Here is a 25087-nt window from a genome sequence, read left to right as displayed (position 1 = left end):
CAAAGGTGTCTGTTGATACATGATGAAAAAAACAATCATCTTAACATGGCTGCTGCTTTAAAAGGTAACTGATGTGAGTAAATATCTGCACTCAGAAGCACTGAATGTGGCAGCCCAGCCTATCAGCAAATGCTTCTGGTTTCCGGAAGCAATTATGCCAATTAAAGGATTCAAACAGCCAGCTTAGGAACCTATACGTAACTTGTCTGGTAATGGGAATCTTTGCAGGAAGACTGAAGTTATTAAAATCAAAGGATGGTTTTGCTTGCTTTAGCTTATTTTATTGCTGCTTATGTTAGTTATCTTCAGTCACCATCTCATTCTGTGAGTGCAGTTTAATAAAAAGAAGGCTCTATTACCTTTAGAGTTTTTAATTCTAAACCTCTGGATATGCAAGCATATTCTGGATTACAGGAAGATCCTTTAATTATCTGTAGAAGTGAGAACTGGTTACAAGTCATGGTTTTAGAGATGACTGTGAAAGAGGCTTTTGTTTTCATCAAACTCTTGAGCTAATGCTTTCAAGAGCATCAGATTTATTCTGGAAAATTAAGTGCTTTTGTGCCGAGTCTGTGCAAATGGGGAATTGAACTGAAGCCAAGGCTTTAATAATGTTTTAACTTGTCAAAATAATTACATTTTATCTCCATAAGTTCTTTCCTGCAGTGCAAGAAAAAAAATGTGGATACTGCTCAACATTCCCTGTAATCAGTGTGGAGGAACCTTGGTTTCTGCCAGCCACTGTCAGTAAGCCTTTGATGGTTGTTGTTCCTTTGGGTTGATTTTAAGGGATTACATCATCTGTAAAGTGTGTTGCCCTCTTGCTTCCGAGGGAGCAAATCCGCTCACTTCTTTATAAGTACGGGAACACACTGTTGTCCTGTGCTTGTGCTTTTTCCCCTTCTTTTCTGCTTTAGGGGAAGATGTTCCACAGAAATGATACTGTGGCCACATCTAAAAGGCATTTGAGATTGATCTGAGGTGGAAAAAGGAATCTATAGTAAATACCTATCACACTTTTTTTTACTTCTGTGTATCTTCTCATCTAGACACCAGATTCTGCAACAGTTCCCATTCTTTCAAGAGATTGAACATGAACACATAGCCTTACAAAGTTGGATCTCAAACAGAGCCTGATTTGTACAAAGCACTGTGCTGAGGTAACTCTAAGTGTCATTGACTGAAACGAAGTTGCTTCTGTCAAGAATATTTAGGAAGCCTTCTTGTGAAGATCCATTAAGAAAGATATCCACTACCTTGGTTTTTTTTTTTTGTTGTTGTTGTTGTTTTTTTTAAATCTAGTCTGTGCTCCACATCTAATTTTTGCTTAAGTTAATAGTGATGTCACTTCCAAGAGATGAGGTATCTATTCTGAGAACTTGATACCACTTTAAAGATAGGTGCTGCATGACTCAAGATAAAAATCTTTGTAAGCAAACAGCTGCATTATCTTTCACACAGGCCTTGAAAGGTATTTCAATCCAGGCAAGAGTTAAATCATCTTTGTGCTGGAGATGACATAACACCTTTCATCTGTTGTTACTTTTACAGCAAATACTCTTCAGACTGACTTCCAGATAAGCCTCCCCAGCTTTTTATTGGGAGGAATTACCATGTGCTGTAGGTAGATGTGGCCTTTTTAGTCTGTAGAAGTGGTGCATTTATAAGAGAATGATACCACAGTATTTCAGGAAGAGAACAGTTACTCAGCAGAACACAAAGCGTGGTAGTCCACTAATCCCTGACAGTTGGTGTAGGCTCTCTGGCTGCTGTAACAGACCAGAAGCTGGCAGGAGAACGTGGGCTTAAATTGGACCACATAATACAAGTCTGTGGGAACTGTAAAAACACAGTCACAATGTGATAGAGTTAGTTACCTTCATGCAAGTGCAGTTGTTATTTTTGTACATTGTCTTTGTTTCTAGTGAATATGCATTTTTTCCCCCCTTACATTGTGCCTCAGTTAGTCACTTAGTCACAGGTGTTTGCTCTTGGAGTCAGTCCCCTGATGGGAACAAAGACTTTCTGCTATTCTAAAAACATCTCAAGTCATTAGTGCCATCTCTGAAGGCTCTTGGTTCAAGAGCTGGCCAGGCTCCCAGCCAGAGCCTGTGTGCTCAGCCTGGGAGTGCCCCCCCATAAGGGCAGCCCCTGATGCAGGGAATTTGGGTATTAGAAAACTAAGAATACAATTTCTCTTATACTGCAATTGATGGCATTCATGAAACTGTTTTCTATTTAAATCAAGACCAGCTTTGAAGGGATTTTTGATTCTGCACTCATTTTTCTGTCTGCTTTTTTGTGGTGATTCTCAGTCTTTTTGCTAGAACTTAAAATATTAGTCATGCTGAAAGGCCTGGGAGAGGTTTGGTTTGTTGCTTTCTCCTTTGAAGTTGTGCTAGCACACTGCATTCATCTGTTGTCTAGAAGTGGTATCTCCATAAAAGGCCCAGTCTATTCTGCTGATACTGAGAAGAATCCTCCTGAGCATTGCGTGTGTTTACAGCAAGATTTCAAACACCAGTTTCTTAGGGGAGTTGAGCTTTCTGGAAACCTATTGAAATACTTGCTGACTGGTAGTGAGCAATGAGAAGTCACTGCTCACACTGGCTAGTAAAAAAATACATATTTTAAGGGGTTGCTGATGCATGTAAATAGAGCCATGTAAAATACAGTTCTCTTGTCATTATGTGACTGAAAGATGAAAGGCTTGCCTCAGGGCACTAACAAATGAGCTCTGGCAAGTTTTGAGCAAGCCTTAGAGAAGCTACCTCCCAAAGATATCTTTTCCTTTAAGGAGTCAGCAGATAGGAGGATGAATTAATGCTTCAGGCATATCAGTGCAAAAGTTGATGTCTTACTTTAAATTGCTATAAAATACCTTTTAAAATCGGAGAACAAGGAGGGAGTCGACCTTCTCAGTGAGCATTTAACAATTGGTTCATAGAATGGTTTGTGTTGGAAGGGACCTTTAAGACCACACCTCGTTCCAACGCCCTGCTATAGGCAGGGATATTCCCCTCTAGACCAGGTTGCTCACAGCCCCATCCAGCCTGGCCTCAAATGCTTGGTTGCTTTTCTTTGTTTCATGACAAGTTTCCCATGGCAGTGCTACCCAATAGCTGAGGGCAGTAGCCAAAGAAATAAATGAGATTCACCTGGGCTTACGCTCAGAGAGAAGCCTTATGTATGCTTCTCACACAGCAGAGCTACATAACAGGTGACTGCACTTAAACATGCAGCCAACCAACCACGTTTTCAGTGTTTCCATGAGAGCAAACAGCTGCTTTCCAAACAGCTCCCTAACCACTGCAGCAGTGCTCCATGTCATCTGAACAACATGACAAGACCAGGACTCCACACTAGCCTAGGTCAATGTAACAGCTGGCTGCTGATTCCTGTCATCTCTATCACACAGTTTCTGGCACACCTCAGAGCTTTGGCTGAACCCTTTCTGTTTACCAATACATCAAAAAGCTCCTTAGTCTGGAGACCTGCTATTACGGTATTCTGCCTGATTTGTGTGCTGACAGAGCATCACCAAAGGTCAGATGAGTGCTTGGGGAAAGGAAAGTCTGGGCTTGGAGGCTCTCAGGAGGGCTGAGAAGAGTGATTGGAAGAGAAGAGCCAGCAGTTAGATTGGCTTAGACCACCACAGAACCTCTATTACTTATATTCTGTTATCTCCCTAGCCTGCTTGTAAAAACCTTACATTTGTCCATTAAATGCTCTACAATGTAGATTTTACATATTTAACTGGAAAACTGTCAGTAACTGAATATATTTTCATGTTGTTCTAGTTCATATAGACAGTACTTAGTAGTACAGAACCAAAAAGTGTAGGTTCTCACTCAGGGCCTCTAGAAGCCTCTCAGATGGAACATCCAGAACTGAACATGTGCTACAAGGTAAAGCAATATCCCACAGATTCACAGAACTGTGTGGTAACTCTTAAAATGCTGATTGTTGGGATTAAGAGTGAACAGCATGTAGGAAAGCATATGCAACATCAATAGTAGCTGCCCAATGCACAGCTACTCCAAAACAGAATGTTTTTAAGGTACCTCCTGACTGCACCCAGATGGCTCCTCACAATAACGCATTCAAACACCACAACATCTACAGGGTACCATTTCACTGATAGAATCACAAAGGCTGAAAAAGCTCACTAAGATTGTGTAAAACCAACAACCCACATCCCCCATAACTAACATTCTACTCACAAAGAAGCAATATCACTTCTAACAGGTCATTAGGAACACAAGGCAAAGTACTTGCAGGTATACCAATAATCATAGACGCAAAGAAGAGTTGAACTCACCCAGCTGTGATGGGGCTCTCTCACCACACAGCACACCTCCTCAGGAAGCAGCCCAGGTCCAAGAGATGCTTCCTTAGTGGCAGCCCTTACATGAGCCACCCTGGGCCCACCCCTTCTGGTTACATGGGGAGCACAGGTGCAAACACTTAGCCTGTGATTCCTAGGCCAGCCACACCTCTTCTCCAGGTGCTCAATCACCATTTCAAGCCATGATCTATCAGTTCCCCTACTAACCGACTTCCCTCAATGCCATATCTCTACGTTTCTTTAACCCCTCCAGGGATGGTGTCTCCACCACCTCCCTGGGCAGCCTGTGCTACTGTCTGAGAAGAAACGTCTCCTAATATCCAACACGAACTTCCCCTGGTGTAACTGAAGGCCACTACCTCTTGTTCTATCACTTAGAGAGATGGGGCTCTTTGATTTCAGGATCAGAAAAAAGGTTTTCCTTCCTCATTCTTCCAACTTCTCTTATTAAACTTCCTTTTGGACTCTTTTTTTCTTCTTTTCCATCTGTTTTAAACTTAATCTTGCTCTTTATATCTATAAGGCTAATTCATCTTATTTTCTTCTCGTAGTTGACTATGGTGACTTTTCTTTGGGAAGAGGATTGTTCTGCAGTTGCATCTTCACTTTCTCCTACTTGTGGATTTAATAATGATTTTGTTCTCAAATCTGAGCTTCAATAGAGGGAGATTCTGTATTGTCACATTTGTTGTATGTTCCATATGAACAAACTTCTTTATTCTGAGAGTGAAAGAGCATGGGAACAGGCTGCCCAGATGGTTGTAGAGACTCGAAGATCTTCAGAGGTCCCTTCCAACCCCTACAATTTTCTGTGATTCCATATATTGTAAAATAAAAAAGCTGTTCTCTAACCACATGTGTGGTTCTCAGTTTCTTCTTGTTTATATGGTCCTTCCTCAGGGTTCTATGCAGTTTCACTCACTGCTGGTCCTGTAAGTGTCTACCATGGCCATTCCCCTCCTCTATTTTTTGTTGGCTGTTAACAAATACCAGCTCTTAAAAAAACAAAAGTGATAGATGAAACCTGAGATGGAATGGCATGACCTCTAAGAGCCAAAAACGAGTGTAAGCTGCTTGCTTTGCTCTTACTTGATCTGGACAGGCTGGATCGCTGGGCTGAGACCAATAGAATGAACTTCGACAACACCAAATGCCGGATCCTGAACTTTGACCCCAACAATCCCAGGCAATGCTACAGGCTTAGGGTAGAGTGACTGGAAGACTGTGTAGAGGAAATGGACCTGAGGGTGTTGGTTGATGCTCAGCTGAACTTGAGCTAGCAGTGTGCCCAGGTGGCCAAGAAGGCCTATGGCATCCTGGCTTGCATCAGAAATAGTGTGGCCAGCAGGAGTGGGGAAGTAACTGTCCCTCTGTAGGGAGCCACCAGCCCTGGAGGTGTTCAAGGAACAGTTAGACAATGTGTTGAGGGACATGGTTTAGTGAGAACTATTGGTGATAGGTGGTTAGACTGGATGGTCTTGTAGGTCTTTTCCAACCTTGGTGAATCTATGACTATGATTTTACACTACTGGCAATAGTGGCTGCAGCTTGCTCTTCTGAGGCTCACTCTGATCTCTTTAACCAAGTTCAGATGACACTGAATCATAGAACCGTTGGAGCTGGATGGGAACCCTTGAAGGCCATCTAGTCCAACTGGATGAAATAGACTGAATGAACAGGGACACCTAGCTAGAGTACATAATGCCTTGGAGAAGAGGCCTGGGGAAGAAGCAGGCGTTCTCCGTGCTCTCCATCCATTTAATTCACAGTTGTTCTGCACAGCGCAGCAGCTCGGGGGGTGGAGGAGTCGGAATGCGTGTAAGCCAGCCCTGCACAGCGCTGCACGGGCCGGCGGCTCTGTCTGTGAAGACACGGGCAGCTCACCTGCGATCTCTCGCTACTTGCCCGTGCCGATTCCGCAGCGCAGCAGCAAATCGTTTGCCGGGTTGAATCCTCGGCTGCCCGCGTTTCGGAGCCCGGCGGGCCCGCTGCCCCGCAGCACGCGGTTTTGGCTCGACGTCGAACGCGACCCGCGCAGGAGGGGCCCGAGGCCGGTAGGGCCGCCCCCACCGCACATCGTCTCTCGCTCTCGCAGCGGCCCGGCCCCCCGCCGCAGAACTACATTTCCCGGCGGTTCGCGGCACCGCGCCACCGGCCCGGCCTGGCGCGGGGGGAGCAGGCGATCGGCGAGGCGAGGCGCGATCCGGCCGCGGCAGGTAGCGCGGGAGGGCGGGCGGGGGCCGGGTTGGCGGCGGGGGGCCGCGGGGTGCCCTCCGAGCGGCGGGCGCTGCGCCGCGCTGCCGGCCGTCCCTGTTGAAGAGCCGAGAGAAAAGGGAACTCCTCGCGAAGGAAGCAGCAGGAGCGGGATGTCGGGGCGCTCTGTTCAGCGCTGCGGTGCTGCTCCAAACGTGGCAAACGGAGCTCTAATTAGTGTGCAAGTCCCCAAAGAAAAGGCGTTTGGAAAGCAGTGCAGTCTTTCTCTCCGAAGAGCTCCGGTCTGCTTGTAATTAAGGCTGAAATACGTTTTGTTTTTTTTTCTCTTTCTGAAAATTACTACTGAAAAAATTCCGGATTCCTCCTCTGAACACGTTATTTTAATTAAAAGAGCTGTTGTGTGTGCAAATGGACCTCTATGTAAAGGGTAAAGCGTTAACAAAATTCTGCTTCTGAAATGACATTTGCTTGAGTGGTTGGTCACAGTCTGCACAGCCAGGTGGGCAGCTGGTGTAAAGATGTGGACATCCTCTGCATTCTGTTTGGAGTTTGGTTTTGTTTTAGAGCAGCGTTATTATCACCCGCTATGGATATTGAAGCAGTGTTACTGACTGAATGCTTTCTGCCTGCTGGAACGCTTCCGTGCGGATTGCTCTGTTGGTAGATGCAGTAGATGTTTTATTTTCATTTCTGCCTTGAAGGTACTTAGTTATTGCTCTGTCAGCTTGTTCTGTAGGTCCTAGCTGCCCACCACATCTGCACACTAAACATACTCTGCTGCCTCGTAGATCTTTCCGTCAGATTACGTGGCTTTATGTTAAGAATCCAAACTAAAGCATGATTGCAGGACCAGTCCTCTCGGCTACTTCATTTTCAGCATTAAGTGCTCTGATGTGGTGGGTACAGGTAGTGCACTTCTGAATGAAGCCCTCAAATCCAAAGAGAACTCAAATATTTAGTTATTATTAAGGGAGAGATGAAGAAGGAAGAATTGTTCTCATTACATGTTTACACTGGCACATCCTTTTGGTGTTGCAGTATTTGACAGAAAATGATGACTACCATCTGTTCCTCTCATCATCATCTAAAGTTCCTTTTCTCTTTGAGAATAAAGTCTTCATAGAGAGATTACAAGTTTTGGTCTCTTCCTGTTTCCATAGTCACAATTATTTAAGAAAAATATTCTTGTTTTAAATCTCTGATACATTTTCATTCATATTGTCTTTCGTGCTATCCCTTTCTGCTTGGAGTCATGATCCTCATTGAATTTACAATGTGCACTTCGTTTCATTGCCTTACAGATTGCCAGAAACATCTCCTGTCAGTCTTTTATTTGTCATTTCCGCCTCTAAACCTTCTTTTAAGTGAAAGATCATCATGTCCTTTGTTCTGATGTACTTTGGAGTACAACATTTCTAACTGCTGGCACTCTTTTTCCTCTGCTAGGCACCCCCGCGTGCATGTCAGTTCTGCATGTGTTAGTAATTAAAGGTTTTAATAACAGTTTCCTTGCAGCGCTAATACAAAAAGCTTGTAAAGCTGCTAGTTAATGAAGATCTCTCTGATTTAATGGAGGAATCTTAAGAGAATTACTCTGTAAAATCCCACTGTAAGCAGCAGGACATGTTCTGTGCCATAGCAGCAGCTGTGCAGGATGAATCTGCATCTGACCTGGAGGTCAGGCTGGGCAAAGTGTTGGCAATATCATTGCAAGGGAGGGAGGCAGCCTTTGAATATTTAGCACTGGAGAATTTGGTGAAGCTAAAAATAGAGCCTGAGCTTAGTTTAAGATCTGAGGAACAATTACCTCAATCTCATTTCCTTATCTGTTTATACCAAACTCTCTTAGTTCATGTGCACATTTTTCCATTCCCATCTGTAAAATGCAGATGTTGGCATACAAAGAGGTGGTTAAGCTCATTATTGCTAGAAGGCAAAATAGAACAATGTGCTATTCATCATTTCTTTTTTCACATTAGAAATTAAATGTTGAAGTAAAGCTCAAGATGTACTTTAGTGTCGATTTCATTGAACGGTGTCATTTAACTGGCTGGACAGTGGCTATGAACGGCCTGAAAAACTTTTTACTGGCATGATATCCTCGACTTGTTTAGCTGGATTTGAGAGATGCCTATCTGGGAGACCCAGCTTCCAGCTGCGTTCACCCCGAGCCGTGTGCCAGGCTGCTGTCACTTCTTTTCATGTGTGTAAATTATATTTTTCTTGTTTGCTTTTCTTGTTGGAATCGCTAGATAGGATAAATTGCACAGAACCTTTGTGTTTGCCAACCTTAACGTTGTAGCTGTCAAATGCTACTATGGAAGTTTAAACAGTTCTTTTGGCCTTCATTTTTCTAACAGAACCATGCTGATTTAAGAATCCTTTAGCAGTCTTCAGACACAGAGAAACAGATGATCTTTCCCCCAAATCATGCCCACCATTCAGGCATTTGGTTACAGTAACACGCAGCACAGACAGCCTGGGGCAGATTCTGCCACTGTGTGTTTATGCAACCTGTAGTTGTTGTTTTATTTGGGATTTTTGACTCTTTGGAGGAAATGGGGTTATTCAAACATCATAGAAGCAAAATAAAAAAACTGAGATAAACAAGACGTGTGTTAAAGTAGCACATAGGAATACATTGGGTATGGATTTGAAAGAGCAAGTAATGTTGCTTCAATATGTGTTCTTGTAAAGTGAGCTCATTCCTCTTAAAATACTGCATACTAAATTCTTAAATTATGAGATGAGCTTTGACCAGGCAGTGGTTGTATAAATACACCTTCTCTGGGTGAGGCAAATTGGCTAACAGTGAACTTAGTCCCATAATACTTTTACTTCATGCTTATCTAGGCTCGAGTCTCCCTGCCTATCAGATTTCAGTGCAGTGCTGAAAAGTTCATGCTGCTTGGCTATCATAGGATGGCAGAATAGGTGGGAATGTGTTATAAAGGTACTCAAATACTCTTCCAGAATGAGGTGCAGCAAACTAACTCGCAAGCAAAAGCTCTGAGTGGTGCATTCAGAACCTTAAACCAGCCTTCTGTTGATGGTTGTTGCTGTCCAAAGGGCAAAGCAGGTGGGTAACTGCTAGGGAGCCGTGCCGCACTGCCGCAGATGCTGGGTGTTCCTCTGCATAGCACTCAGTGGTGCTGGAGGCATAGCCCCAGCTCTGTCGTCACCTGCAGTCCCATTCCTGTGTGATGCCCAGCCGCCCTGTCCCAAGGGGACAGCAGGGCTCCCATTCTTGGGGAGGTGACCTCCTTCCTTGTTTGTAGGCCTCTCCTTAGGTCTTAGGTTCCTGCTGGACTGCAGAACTCCCAGCTGCGAACAATCTAGAAAAAGATTGTGGAATGGGTTTGTATCACCTCTTCCTGTTGTTTTGGAGGTATTACTGTATGCCACCTCCCTGTGGCAATAAAAATGTAAATGTTAAATTTCTTATCAAGACAAAGCAGAAACTCTCCTGGATGTGTATTTCCTGTCTTTGATTTGCTTTCTTGCGTGGGACGCTTTATTTCACCCGCTGCCTACCGCTCTTCTTTTCCTACAATGTTAATGTATCGTTTTGTGCTCACTCGGGAGATGTTATCAGTTGAATGCAAAGCAGTTCCTGCATTGCTTGGCTATTCTGAAGTTTGTCATCATGCTCCATAAACCACATAAGCAGGAAGCTTTTCTTATACAAATGTCCTCATTTTTTTCCTTGATTCTGGTGTTATGAAGTGCCAAAATGGGGTGCCCAAATATGGTAGGACAACAGGCTGAAGACGAAACACATGGCTTTGTCCCTTTTAGCTTGTCAGTGTGAAGAGACTCTGTTAGAGGTGCTGTGAGTTCATGAAGTCCTTCAGTGGTTCTTCTTTCCACATCTGCTGGGAAAAGTCACCTGTAATTGCTGCTCTCTGGGCAAATCGATCTGTAAACAGAGATGCTGTGGCAGAGGGGAACATGTTCAGTAAAACCTAATGGGGGGTTATGTAACAGAACAAAAATAAACTGAAACATCATCTGTAAATGGAGCCATTATTTCTCCTGCTGAGTAATTATTAATCAATAAATCCTGTATCCGTCAGTGTCGTAGTGTGCTAAGTGCTCTGAGCCACCTCACAATTTGCTAGTAAACCAACCTCAGAGCAAAAATGTTATTAGCAATAATCACAATAACCTCTGGTCTGTGTCTGAAAGCAGTATGGTCTCTTAGAGCTCTTGCTTCACCTATGCCCTTGCTGCTTTCTACTGATATGGCTTAATAGCACCATTCAGAGGTGTAAGTACTGCACATTATTCAAGCTATGGTAGCCGAATTGCGCAGTGTTTGAGTGCAAGATATTTCCTTTCATATGTGGTGTTTTCATAGCTTTGCTGGCAAACCTTTGTAGTCTAGATATGGCAGGAGTTGTGTCATGATTTGGGGGAAATTGCTGTTCTCTGTGAATACGTAGCAGGAGAAATCCTATCTACTAAATGCCATGGTAGTTATTATTTCTGTGTAAAGTGCTTTGAAGTTTCTAAAAGCCCCTCGAGTTCTGTTCCGCAGTAAAATGTAATTGTGCTCTTTAATTCTGGGATAATCCGTGGTTCAAGTATAGTGGAATCACATAGAGACTTGCCTTGTACGTGGCAGAGGAAAAGTAGCACTTTCTCAAATTACAGATAGTACGGAAGGACCCACGAAGCAAATAGATCAAGTTCTTCCAGTGCCAATCATTCTAATTTATCTGGCTCTTGAGGATTTGGGAATATTAGGTCACTTCCATGGCTGTAGCAGTTGTGTGTGTAAGTGATACATTTTTGTAGCTTGCTGTCCTATCTGCATAGGGCCTGACTTCTCTACAAACGTTTTATTGGGTGCTTCTTTCAATGCTTTTATCCATCTAATTGCCTTATTTATTATATGTCAACCTTCAGAAAGTTCAACTTAAGTGAACATGTCATATAAAGGCACTTACAAGATAAAGTCACCCTTACCCCTGTTACATGTGAACTTGAGTAACTTTTGCTACAGTTTCTTATTTTGACCCAGGAATACGATTGCTCTGTTCTGTTTACTATTTGAGCAATTCCAGAGCATCAAATTATTTCACATAGCAGCAATAAAACCAACAAAACCTCTCAAGTCTGGAGATAATGTGTGCTGCTCAGTGCCATCCTTAAACAATGCCTGCTCTATGGAAGTTTTGAAGTACTTAATATTTTATCAGTTCCTCAGTGTATGAGTGCTTGAATCACGACATCTTTAAAATTATACACTAAGAAGATGACACCAGTGTTCCCCAGCAAACATTTCTTGTACTTAAAGGGATGCTTGAAAATATTAATTGTTGAAGAGAATGAGTAACCATTTTTTTTCCTATTTGCAGCATGAAGAAGTTCAAATATATTCAAAATTAATTTTTTTTAAACAATATTCTGTTTGACTAAGGCACAGCAGCTCTGCAGGCAGGTAATGCATCTGTTGCCACAAGATCAGGTTGTTTTTCACCTCGAAAGAACTTTATTGCCTGTGGAGGGGTGTTCTAGAGCTGGAGTGCATGTCTGTGGTCTTTTGTTTTCTTTTCAAAAACATTCAGGAGGAGAAAGAAAGGGAAGGCCCTTCCACTCTTTGCCCTTCAAGGGTTATGCAAATACTTCCCCTCCTCCAGAGTGATGGGGAGATAAAGGTGGCTGCCCTCGTGTTCTTGCTTCTCATTCTGCATACACTTTTTCTTTTCCTTTTCCTTTTCCTTTTCCTTTTCCTTTTCCTTTTCCTTTTTCTTTTTCTTTTTCTTTTTCTTTTTCTTTTTCTTTTTCTTTTTCTTTTTCTTTTTCTCTTTTTTTTTAATATGAGCTTTACTGAAGAGATGCTCTACTTAGGATGCTCTGAACTTGAGTTACAGCCACAGTCACTCCCTTTGCTATTGAAGAAGTCCAGCAGCAATCAATAGCCAATGAGGAAGTGTGTTTAATCAGAGGACTGCTTAATTACCAAGCCGTATATTCTCCTGATCTGCTTTAACTCTTATTTTTACTAAGTTTCATTTATGTAAAATGCTTAATTCTTTCCCAGTTGAGCTATGTAGGTTAAAACATCCTATTTCTGAAATCTTACAGAAGTGTTGATATCCTGAGACTGACAGAACATCTTGTAAACATGTAGACCAAATCCTATCTTAGAAAGCGAGTAAACCTTTACAGTCTTAACCAAGTACATCACATGTCTCTGAGTTACCTGTTGGGGCTCATCAGTTCTGTTCTTCTCTTGCAGGCATTATGCTGCTGGAGATATTCCTGATTCTGGGGGCAATCATCATCTACTTCTTAGCTTCCAAAAAGAAAGAAGAGACGCTCCCATTCAAAGAGGGATGGTGGGGAAAGGGACAGAAGCCTGACACTGAAGAAGATGCAACAATTAGGCCATTCAAGGTGGAAACTACAGAAGAAGAGCTGAGTGTAAGCGAATCTCTGTACTGGGGAAAAAGAAGTCAGAAATGGCCAAATAAATACAGGCCTTGCTGGAAGTATTTTTTACATTGAACCAATGTGAAATATTTGTGAAAATGACTGACTAGTGTGGGGGGGTTTGGGGGAAGGGACTTCCCAGTATTTCAGAAGATTGAGAGAGATAGACAGATTTCACATTCTGCTACATTATTTTGTTTTCAGCTGTCTGTCTCAAGATTGCTAGTAAATAAGCCTCCTCTGGAAGGCCTAATAAACATGAAAATCATATTACAGATTACTCAGCTGTGTTCCTCTTTGTGCACCTTCCTCTGCTTGATTGTGTAGACCAGAATACAAAGAATATCTTTGCTTTTGAAAGAAAAAAAAAAGAATAATTATATCTCATTTTCTTGAGTGCCTCATGTTTGCAGCTGCCTTGGATGCTAATTCTGTAATTTATGATCTACTTGGGTCAACAGTATTACAGTGTTAATTACAGTAAATACGTGCTTTGCAGAATTTGCTAGATAACAAGGCCTTGATTGTGAGTGCTTGTCAGGAAATGCACAATTTCATAGATCTCTATGGAGTAATCATTCAAATGATACTTCTGGGACTGCTCATATTATTCATTTACAATGGGTCCCTAGATCACTATTTTCTCAGTTAGGCCTGGATTTTTTAGGACTTTGTTGTCTTCCTTAGTAATAGCAGTGGACACTCATTTCCAGTACATCTTCCCTTTATACTGCAGACATAAAGCTACATAATTTATAACTTTAGGATTTTAGTGATATGCATTATTTGGTTTTATAATAGCTATTGCAACATAATCTATTAGTAACAAACTGTTTTCAAATACATTCTTATGTAAGCTAGGAATTATACTAAGTTACAATTTTTTTTTTCTGAATGTTGAGTGTGGAGAAAAAAACTTGTACATCAAAATGTGTTAAAGGCTTCATTTAAAAATCCATATTTTCTGTACATGTGTTAATTGCCAAAAAAAAACAAAACATAACACCAAACTTATGTACTAATATCTGCCTGTTCAGTGTGGGGCATGAGCCAGCACATACACCTAACTTGTCTTAGTGAGTGTGAGTTGTCCTTATTGGAAAGTGCTGCTTAAGTTTAAGCTCCACAGAGACCTGAGCAGGGTAGGATTTCCAGTTCTCAACTATTCTGTGGTTCTGCTTCAGGAAGAAGGGGCTCTTGGCTGTCCTTCCCTGCTGAGTGATTTTGGACTGAATTTGCAGTATTGGCAGCATTCCCCATGACCGTGAAGTGCAGTAGTGACCTCACATGATTTGGAAGCATTCACTCCAGTTTAGTTTCACCAACTCTTTAACTGTGTGAAATCCTAAGTGTTTCACAGTGAAGGAGACCAGCAGCTTGGTCTGGGAAGGAGAGCAATGAGCATTCACTGCATTCTCTGTGAGACTGAGCTCAAAGGTAGTCTCGGGAATAACTCACTATGAAAAGGCAAGACAACTTACATTGTGAGGTTAATTTGATACTTTTGGTAATTGGTTTGTAAAGTGCCTTATCTTGTATTCAGCTGGCAAAAAAAAAAACACAAAAAAAAATCACAAAAACAGTAATAATACGATATGGAGGTGAATTGCATAAGCAAGCTTCTTCATAATGCAGTATTGCTTTTTGGGTTCTATCCTCTGTGGCTATCAGCTTGGCAGACAGATTAGCCAGTGCTGCTAAAGAAAGTGAAGGTGTTAAGAACAGCTATAACTGGAAGAGGAACAGAGTGCATCTGGAGGAGAACAAGGAGTGAAAAAAAGTGATGGAGCATGGGTGAAAGGCACAGTCATCACTGGAGACATTATTCAGACATTGTTCTTCTTCCACTTGGGAATGATTAGAAACCGTACACAGTAGAGCATAAGACAGCAGACACAAGTGCTTCTAACATCTCTCCCTTCTTTTCTTTTCCCTGTAGGACTTATTTAGAAGACTTGACCAGGCTAGATTCACTGAGCCACTGGAGGACAGTTTCTTCCATTATGGGATTAACTTGGCGTGTCTCAGGAAGGTTGTTTCCTACTGGAAAAACCAGTTCAACTGGAAGAAACAAGTTGAAGTTCTCAACAAGTATCCACACTTCAAAACTAAGATTCAAGGTATCTGGCTTTTTTCCTTAAAAATAAACAGTAATGCATAATCTCATTTACAGGGATCTCAGTGTAAGAATGCTCTTGGCCATGTTGCATGAGCCTTCCCTCTGTGGCTGCCATAACGTTGATCCTTGCCACTGTTACAGCAGAAGTGAGAAACTACCTCATTGTAACTGAAACCTCTTAGGACAAACAGAATTTCCCTGTGCATGGATGGGTTGTCCACTGGTGTTAAAGAGAGCCAAGCACAAGCATTTGGAAATGGATTTGCATCTTGAGATGTAGCAATGTTCTCTGATTTGCATGCAATCATGCAAAAATACCCACAGATGCTACCTCTTGTTCCATGCAGCTCCCCAGCTGCTGCCATCACGGTGATGCTGTCAGTCTGGCAGCATCATCAGCTGAGTGTGCTGGCTGATCATGTTTATCACTGCCTGGCAGGGCCAACGTGCCCTGCTGCACCATTTCATGCTCTCATAGACCTTGGAAGGCAGAATGTCTTTCCTTTAGAGTTGATGTGTTGCCAGGTCCAAGTGACTGCTTTGTCTTTTCATTCAAAACAGACACATTTTGAAAGAAGCCATTCAGTTAAGGTCTGTTATTATTGGAGCTTGGTCAAACTGGATGTTTTAAATACTTCAGTTAGGGATGTACTTGGGTGATGTGGTGATACAGCTATGGATTTAGGCAAAGCAGACAGTTGTTTTATGCAACTGTAAAATTCACGCTTGAGATTATGCAATATTATTTTTACTTGCCCCCCTGAATGCACATTATTTGAAATGGGGCAGTTAACTGTAATATTTAAAATAAATTTGTGACCAAAAAAAGGAGGGAAAAGAAGTACCACCTGAGACGAGAAAGGGAAAAGAAGTTAAGAACAATGCCATGTGTATAGCAACAAGAAGAGAGATTTGAACATTAAGAGTGATTGCCATGAAAAGACAAGATCAGACGTCGAATACTACTGGATCCTTAGCTTTTGTAATCCATTGAATGTTTTTCAGAGAATGCAGAAATCCACAGAATTGTAAAGGAGGGGGATTCTCAGCCAGTGAGAGAGGCTGGGATGAAGTGGAGTTGATGCAAGTGAAATGTGCTTAAATACATTATAAAATGAAGTATTCAGGCTCCACTGAGAGCAAATAATTGTTTCCTGGAAAGCAGAGCCCTGAATGGATTTGAAGAAAAGCAGTTAACTCTGTAGGTCCTAATGCAACACTTTGCAAAATCCACCAGTACATTGTAAGGATCGTGGGAAAAAAATAGAACTGCAGTTTTTACCTTCTTGCTTTACAATGACCAGGCTGGTACAAAAACATAATCTTCTATTTTGATTTATCAAAAATATACTGAAAGGCTTGGATAAAAGGTAGAATGGAATCAAGAAGTTGAACTCTTCAACTCTTAGCAACATGTTTTTTCAAATCCTTGATTCAGGTTAGTTAGTTCATCAAAAGTTAAGAAGTGTGACTTGATCACAGGCCTCCAGACAGAGAATGCATAGTGATGGCTTTTAAAATTCCTTTTGCTCTAACATTAAAAGATCAGTGGCTGGAGAAAGAAGCTAGACATGTTGAAATGAGAAGTCAGGCACGGATAAAATAAGGAAAGTGATTAATGCCCCCAAAGAAACAGCTGCTGCTTATGATGGATTCCTTATCTCTTGCTGCCTTCAAGTTGCAATTGTATGCCTTTGAGGAAGAAAAATCTGTGACTAACTGAAGCCTAGCTGGTGCCATATATGGATATTTGGGTAAAATTTAAGGGCTCTTGGTCTAGATGATGCAATCGTCTCGTCTGCTTTTAAATTAGTGTTAGCAGTGGTAGATTGCTTCACTTCTGTGTCTTATTTTTCCAATTTATTTTAAAAGAGAAAGATAACAACCTCATTTAGGTGTTGTCATGCTTAACTGTATATTATAAAGTGCTTTAAACTCCTTGGATAACATGGATCCAGAGCGGTGCAGGGTACTTGCATGCACATTAAAAAAAAAAAAAAAAAAAAGATTTATTCAGAATCTGTGTGTAATTAGTTTCAGTGTCATAGCAAACTTAGGCATGTTCTTTTTTTTTTTCTTTTTCTTTTTTTTTTTTTCAGGCATTGATATACACTTTGTTCATGTAAAGCCTCCTCATTTGCCTGAGGGCCAGTCTGCAAAGCCATTGTTAATGGTTCATGGTTGGCCTGGCTCATTTTATGAATTTTACAAAATTATTCCTCTCCTGACGGATCCTGCCAGCCACGGCCTCAGCAGTGAACATGTATTTGAAGTCATTTGCCCCTCTATCCCTGGATATGGCTTCTCAGAAGCACCTCACAAAAAAGGTAAGATGTATAAGAAGAAACTGAACTAACAAAAGTCCAGACTCGTAGCGAGACAGCTTCTACTGGCAGATGGTAACTTCTGTCTCTTCTTGTTTTCCTAATGTAGAAGCAAAGATTTCACATGTCACATGGAGAGAGAGAGATGAGTGAGACTTTAGGTGTCACCATTAATTAGATTCAGGAGTAATATATAGATCATTTAGAAAGGACTACACAAGGTTATGAAGTGAAAACTCATGAATAAGACAGTTTCTAGCTATCATTAAGATAAGACTCTTCTCACAGAGGCAAAAGGGAAACACATTTCCTAGGCAATGCCAAGTGTCTCTGACAGGGTTCAGCTAGAATATGACTGTGGTTTAGAAGGAGTCCAGCAACCCCTTAGTGGGCCAAATGCATGGAGAATAGGTGGGATTAAGGGAGTCTGTAGTGAAGGCTAGGCTTCCTCCTCTGGACCTCACCCAGTGTGACAAGGGCTTCCATATACTGTCAGACAGGTGAGGAAAAATGGACTTGTATCTTTTTAGGAATTTGACTGTTGTCATGACAGGGAGAGCAAATGCTGTACATTCAGAAGTGCAGCTGAAATTAATGCAAAATTAATGCAATATTTTTTTTTTTTTATTGCAGGCTTTGATTCTGTAAGCGCTGCTTCTGTATTTTATGAACTGATGCTCAGACTGGGATTCCATGAGTTCTACGCACAAGGTGGTGACTGGGGCTGGCTCATCTGCACCAATCTGGCCCAGATAGCCCCCAAGTGAGTACTCATTTGATACACTGCTCCATGACTGGTGTTTAAAGCTATTTTATTCTTTAAATAGCTATTGCTCACGGACTTTACAGTGAGAATGATAGAGCATGGGAACAGGCTGCCCGGAGATGTTGTGGAGTCTCCTTCCCTGGAGATATTCAAGACCCACCTCAATACTTTCCTATGTGACCCACTGCAGGGGAATCTGCTTTATCTGGGAGGAGGGTTGATCTCCAGAGGTCCTTTCCACCCCCTACAATTCTGTGATTCTGTGTGACTTGACTATTCCAAACCAAGTCCTTAAACAAGCGAATACTGTGTCGTTTTCCTCCTCAGTGCTCTACGCAAAGCAGTGATCCAGAACTGTACCCCAGCACAAACAGTTGTGCAGTAGCTTTGTGATGGTCCCAGAGGGAATGGAATGGTATGAGTACTTATACCAATAGGAGGATTTGGGGCTTAGTAGCTGGGTTTGTATGCTGACCACTGGCAGCTACCGCTTTGACTTGTTGTGTAAAAAGCAACATTACAAAGTACAACTAAGGTCATGAGCAATGATGTAATAGGGAGACTGGAATTAAAGGATTCCCATTTCCGTATATTTTAAGTGTAAATTTTTATATATGTACATTTATATACGTAACCTATTTTATATAGGTTATAGATTAGTAATATAACACCTAACAACATTTATATCTATCAAAGCATCATAAAATACTATTATATTGTTATATTTCACAATTAACAATTTTGAATCATATTTTATTTCAGTAATTTGCGGGGGCTTTTTCTATTTTTATTTTTAGTCATCTGAAAGGTCTTCATTTAAACCTAGCCTCAGTTACAAACATGGGGTTCACCCACCTGCTCTCCATTCTGCTGGGCCGCTACCTTCCAGGGCTCTTTGGTTTCCATGAGGAAGACGTCAGGCGGATGTTTCCCTTCTTGAAAAAAGGGCTCTACAAGATCTTGACGGAGTCTGGCTATGCTCACATACAGGCTACAAGACCTGACACTGTTGGTAAAGAAATAAACAAAAATATTTATTTAATTTTAGCTGTAATGTCATACAAACAGAACACCTTGCTGAAATACGCAGAAGATGAGTGTTTTTCACAGAAATTGAAGTAGGAATGTTAGAGGTTTTAAACAGCAGGTGGTTCTTCTGCATGCATGCAAGTCGTAACAGACTAGGAGGGGGGGTTGGAACGAGATGGTCTTTGGAATGGCTCTCAGCCCAAGCCATTGTATGGTAGATGGGTATCTAGTATTAAGCTCACTTTTACATACAAAAGGATACATCTGTACATCAAAAGCGAGCATCCTCCAAGTGCCACTGAACTCATTTTCAGTTTTCATAAATAAAAATGGCATAATACTTTTCCACATCTGCTGCCACTGGGGACTGTAATTGTATTACAAATGCAGCTATGCTGAGAACAAGAGTTTCTTTACAGAGAATCAATCACAGTCAAAAGATGTAAACTCCAAAAACCTTGTAGCTGTTTCAGCACGCAAGCTAGTTTATTTATAGACATACATAATACCTGAAAGGTAAAATCAAATTTGGTTCTTACTTATTGCTATGAATCACTTGCAGGCTTTCAAGAAAACAAAATGTGTATCTCTATGAATGTTCTGCTAATCACTCAGATTGCTTAACTGTTTTAATTATTAAGTGTTTCTATTTTAAAAGCATCTTTTGCAGCTGAATTGAAAAACAGAGTCAAGAATACTAAATGTATTTTATTCTAGTGCAGCAGGATTCACTCACTACAGGTTTTAATAAAAACAGAGCTGTAGAAACTATTTCTCAATGTCCTTCCATAAACTTAGCTACAGAAACGGGTATATTCTAAAAATGTTGGCAAAATAACAGTTTTATGGATTTAACATAATTTGGCTTGCTTTGATTTGTGATTTCCAAAAGTTATCAGTCTCTAATTCCTTGTTTGCTGTAAGAAAAGACGAGGAAGCTGGCAGGTACCTAGTCACAGGTGGGCCCTCTCTCTTGTGGTTTTCTGGTCCCTAGCTGCGATCTGTGGTCTGCCACAGCAGACTGTGTGGACTGTACAGATTGGGAACCAGCAGAAAGTTCATGTTCTGAGAGCTGAAGCAGGAGTAATTCTGAGCACAGTGAAGAGAGGGGGAAGAGCAGAGGGGAAGACTTCCTGGGAAAATGATACCCAGGAGAAGGAAGCTGAAAGGAGCTGAGAGAAGCCCAGCCAGGGAGGCTGCCAAGGTCCTCCTGAGTATTCTGGTGGTACATGGTATGACATAGAGCTGTCCTAAGCAGGGAAGTCATTTCTGACTTTTAGCTGATACTGTTATGTTGGCTGTTTCTGAGTTGGCTTTTGATCAGACTGGCCTGCATGAATCTGGTTTTATACTGACTTGCACGAAGTGTGAGTTCGTTTTCAGATGATTGAAGAGGCAGTGCCTGTATTCACAGTATTGTGAGGATCAATGTAAATTCTATCTATGTGTAAACTGATGCACTCTTCTTTGTTCCCGTCAAAGTGAAGTATGTGAGAAGTATATTGCTTGTGCAATTCTGCATGCTAAATCAGCTTTTTGGATCACTTAGTATCTATCTACTTCAAGTGTTACTTGTTTGTTAACTGAAACTCAACTAACACATTTAAATAGGATAAAGTTGTGCTAGCTGTAGTGTTAGTTGTCTTACAGCACAGCTAGGTTGCACAGGTGGAACTTCAAATATACTGCCATATCTCAGGAAAACCTTTTTCTAAGCAGCTTGAACAGTTTATAGTCCCTGTTTCATGGCACTAGGATTTATTAATAAAGTTCAAATTACATGTGTGTTTTGTTCAATCCAAACAAAACAATTGTAAAAGTTATATTAAGACTTGTTCTACATTAAGGCACTTTGCTTTTGCTAGTGTGGAAGGTGGGCCTTTTAACAAAGCCTTGTTCTTCTTTAATTACTTTCTAATAATCCTTAAAAAGTTTTTGCTGTTACACAATGGTGTAAATTCTTCTGGTCGTGTGTAGGCATGTGGGATTTGGCCCTGTAGAACTGTTTAATACGTGCTAAACTTCCAGATTAATGATAGCAAACCCTGCATGGCACATCTGCTTAATCTTATTAGCTTACAAAGAAAAGAAAAAATAAAAAATAAAAACCAGCAGAAATTCCAATACTGTTGCATCAGTTTAAAAACATTCAGTATGAGTTAATTTGGAGTCTGCTGACTTGCACGTACTGTGTTAATGATTCAACAATAGATTAATAGAACAAGTCAGAGCTATTTATTTAGGAACATAGGTGCTGGAATAGCTTTGTGAAGTTATTTCTCCTGTACTACAGTGGGCAGAATCTAAAACAGTTTGAGAACAGCAGTAGAACATCTCATTTTTAGTTAAATTTCCCTCCTCCTTTTCAGGCTGTGGTTTGAATGACTCTCCTGTAGGACTGGCTGCATACATCTTGGAGAAATTTTCTGTGTGGACCGATTCAGAATTCCGTGACTTAGAAGATGGAGGACTTGAGAGGTAAGTGCTATTTTGGATGAGGTGATTAAGCCTCAAGTCAAAGCTAAATGAATGTCTGTCACATCTCATAAGGAGCTTGCAGAGACTACAAATGGTGCAGTGCAAACTTCCCAGTTTGATCTCCTACAAAGAGATACATCCCCCAGCTTCTGTAGAATGAAAACTGACTTAAGTGGAAGTACAGTGTTGGGACAGACAAATGTAAAGTTAACCTGATCTAGGATGCTCAAAAACAGAACTCACATTTCACTTTAATATTAATACTTAACTGTTCTGTGAACTTGCTTTAAATTAATCAGTATTGCTTCATCTATGTACAGTTTGCTAATAAGAGATCACACTTACTCTGAGGTAAAAATATGAGGTAGTTGAAGTTCCGTTTGAAAATTACTGAGGTACTTAGCAGGAATTGAACAAAACAGCAATTTTACAAAAGGGTCCAATTCATGAAAATGAATTTGAATAGAATGTTTTCGCTGCAAACAGCTTACAACTTGATATTGAATATGCACTAATTATTGCATATGTTGGAGTAACTGCAATTCCTGTACTGAAAGCTTATGGTAGCGTTTTAAATTATGAATAATAGCGCAATCTGCTTTATGGACTCTGCTGCTTCTATTCTCCCAACTTGGACAGTATAGACAGCTATGCTGGAGTCTATCTTCCTTGTACAAGTTAAAATTTCACTTTCCAGTTTGTGTTTGAAAGCCTTTAACATGTTCATTTGGCCACTGACAGGAAGGGGGAAGTTAACACACTTCCTCTCTTCTTTTTTTTTTTTTTTTTTAATCTTAATGAGTTAAACAGTTCTTTCAACAAAACCAAAGTGAAGTCCTTATAACTAAATACTATTTTGCACTACTTAGTAACTAAGAAATATCTGGGGTTACCTGTTCAGGAAGTTTAACCTGGATGATCTTCTCACCAACATCATGATCTACTGGGTGTCGGGCTGCATTGTCTCCTCAATGCGTTTCTACAAAGAAAATATTCAGAAAGGAATAGGCACACAGAAACATGAAAAGTAAGTGCTTTTTTTCTTTAAAAATTTTGAACTTAATTCTGTGTTTGCAGATAAGTTGCTTGTGTCTTGTGTTTGCTGCAAGTTCATGAATACAGAGGTAAACCTGCCCTGAGGTATGTGCAACCACAGCACTGCTATGGTATTTATTTAGCTGTGAAATGATTCTCCCAGGAAGCTGACTCAGTTCTTGAACAGTTCTTGAAGCTGCTGTGGCTGCACTGTGGGCAGTATCCTGTTCCAGTTCTGCCTACATGAGATGAGCTATACAGAACTTCTACATGCCTAGAGGAAGGAATCTCAAGAACCTACGTAAGAGTAGGCATCCTCTTCTGTCTGAATCTTAAAATCTTTGTCAGACAAAGCAGCTCACGTGTATGGGATATTTAGGCCCTCAACACATATTACTCTGTTTATAACAAGCAAACACATATTACTCTGTTTATAACAAGCATGGACACTTCCACTTTAAGGTACTTTTCCCTTCAAATGCAGTTGCTTCTCTTTACTTCCTCGTGTAGAAAATATTCTGTAGAGCACATTCATGCCAGTTAAAAGCAAGAGCTGTCTACGGGAGTACTCTTTACAGGACAAAATCTCATAGTAAGAAATTTTTTCTCTGAGCTAGTCCAGATTTACTGTTATTGCTTTCCCTCTTCTCACCTTCACCTTGCAGCCACCATTCAGGTTCTTCTCCTCAAACCCTTCCACTGTCCTGACAGGCTCAACATGTCCTAGTTGTAATTTGCTGTAAATTTCTTTTCAGCCCTTGTCAATTTGCTTTTCCCTCTATACATTACTCTTGAGCCCTGATTGCAGCATGAGGAAACTTTATACTCACTGCCTCCTGGAGATCTCAGTTTCCATGCTTCTAACTGCTCTGTCATGGATCCCTTACAAAACTGCCACCTGTATCAGCTGTATGCAAAAAGTTAGTCTTTTGGCATTTTCCCCCTGAGAAACAGGAGTGTTGTCTAGTATTCAAATTCAAGACCTGAAGTCAGCTTTAATTGCCTAGTAGGTCTGCCTGACTGTTGAAGAACAGCATTTCCAAGGGACTTTCCATTTCTTGCTCAGTGAAGTGTTTGAAAGATAAAATTATTCTCTCTTCTCTCTCAGGCTCACAGTACAAGTACCTACTGGCATTGCCTCCTTTCCTAATGAACTCATGCACACACCCCAGGCTTGGGCCCAGAAGAAATACACCAACATAGTTTCCTTCCATTTCATGCCTCGAGGTGGCCACTTTGCAGCATTGGAGGAACCTGAACTTCTTGCTGAAGATATTCTGCAGTTTGTTGGGAAAGTAGAGAAAGAGCAACTCTGGACAAAGAAAAGAAAGTAACTCCCCTTAGGAAAAGGAGGGTAATTGCTTATAGCTTAGCACATGTACCAGCCTTAGTAAGTCTACTGTAATGAGTGTAATTAGATCTCACTCTCAACCAGATGTGAGAGGACAGCAAGAAAAATGCAGGATAGCTAGATAAAATACAGCTTTGGAAACTTAAATCTGCTTATTTTAAAATGTTTTAAATTTTCTTAGCAGCTAGGCTAAGAACATAGCATGAAGGTTGCTTGGTTATTTTCTCCCTCTCAGCAGAGACTTCTAAAATCTATTCTGTAACACTACTGCCTCATACATAGAAATTGAAAAATAGACCTTCCCACTAATTATGCTCAGTTTAATTGTTACTAACAGCTTTTCTCCATGACAGCAGTAAAAATTGAGTTGGTGTATGTGAGAGATTCCTCACATAAACAATGGGGAACAGCCTAACAAGACCTAACTGCATCCATTAATCAGCATTGATCTACAGTGCCCAGTAAGCCAGCCAGCTGGCTGCCTTTCTCTTACAGCTTGTGCTGTTAAGCAGCTTTCTGGCTGCAAGAAAGCTCCACTCCCCTGCACCGGGCTCTCCCAGGAAAACAATGTGTGAGGAGCAGCTGAAGCATCAGCTGAGTGCATGAGCCACATCGGCTCCCATAGCTTGAACCAGGAGGAGGAGCAAGGATACGCCAAGCTACCTCTGCATTGAATTTCTGCTCTTAACTAAAATGTACATGTAAAAGCCCTGGACAAGTTCAAGGCAGAGTATCTTTGCACTGCTTCTACAGGGTATTGTAAGCATCTCATATTAAAGAATAAAACAATGATTAACTTGAAATTAAAAGGAACTCGCTTTAAATTTTGAATAACATTTACACAGAAACATTTGTGTTATGTCTTTGAACAGGTGAGATTTTGCTTAGTGACAGCAAAACTAAATGTCAAATTAGAAACTATTGATTCTGTATTGTATCTGTTACAGAGATCAGGTTGAAGGCAAACAGTTACAAGAAAATT

General features: G+C 41.0%; 1 protein-coding gene across 3 annotated transcripts; it reads left to right on the top strand.

Moving 5' to 3' along the window:
• The first annotated feature begins 6279 nt into the window (after window positions 1–6279).
• EPHX1 (epoxide hydrolase 1) lies at window positions 6280–24914 on the top strand. Of its 3 annotated transcripts, none has more exons than XM_085219145.1 (9): window positions 6280–6564; window positions 12810–12994; window positions 14943–15123; window positions 17222–17449; window positions 18080–18209; window positions 19010–19224; window positions 21611–21719; window positions 22621–22746; window positions 23863–24914. In XM_085219145.1, exons 2-9 carry the CDS (start codon window positions 12815–12817, stop codon window positions 24086–24088), a joined length of 1395 nt encoding a protein of 464 aa, XP_085075271.1. In that variant the 5' UTR covers window positions 6280–6564; window positions 12810–12814; the 3' UTR covers window positions 24089–24914. The 3 variants fall into 3 exon arrangements, with proteins under 3 accessions (XP_085075271.1, XP_003203868.2, XP_010704963.2); XM_003203820.5 differs by lacking the exon at window positions 6280–6564 and adding an exon at window positions 9488–9641; XM_010706661.4 differs by lacking the exon at window positions 6280–6564 and adding an exon at window positions 9811–9919.
• The last annotated feature ends 173 nt before the right edge of the window (window positions 24915–25087 follow it).

The sequence above is a fragment of the Meleagris gallopavo genome, chromosome 2, assembly GCF_905368555.1.
Source record: "Meleagris gallopavo chromosome 2, MGAL_WU_HG_1.1, whole genome shotgun sequence".
Taxonomy (NCBI): Eukaryota; Metazoa; Chordata; class Aves; order Galliformes; family Phasianidae; genus Meleagris; species Meleagris gallopavo.
The sequence above is the reverse complement of the archived record's forward strand: the minus strand, read 5'-3'. Positions and strand labels throughout refer to the sequence as shown.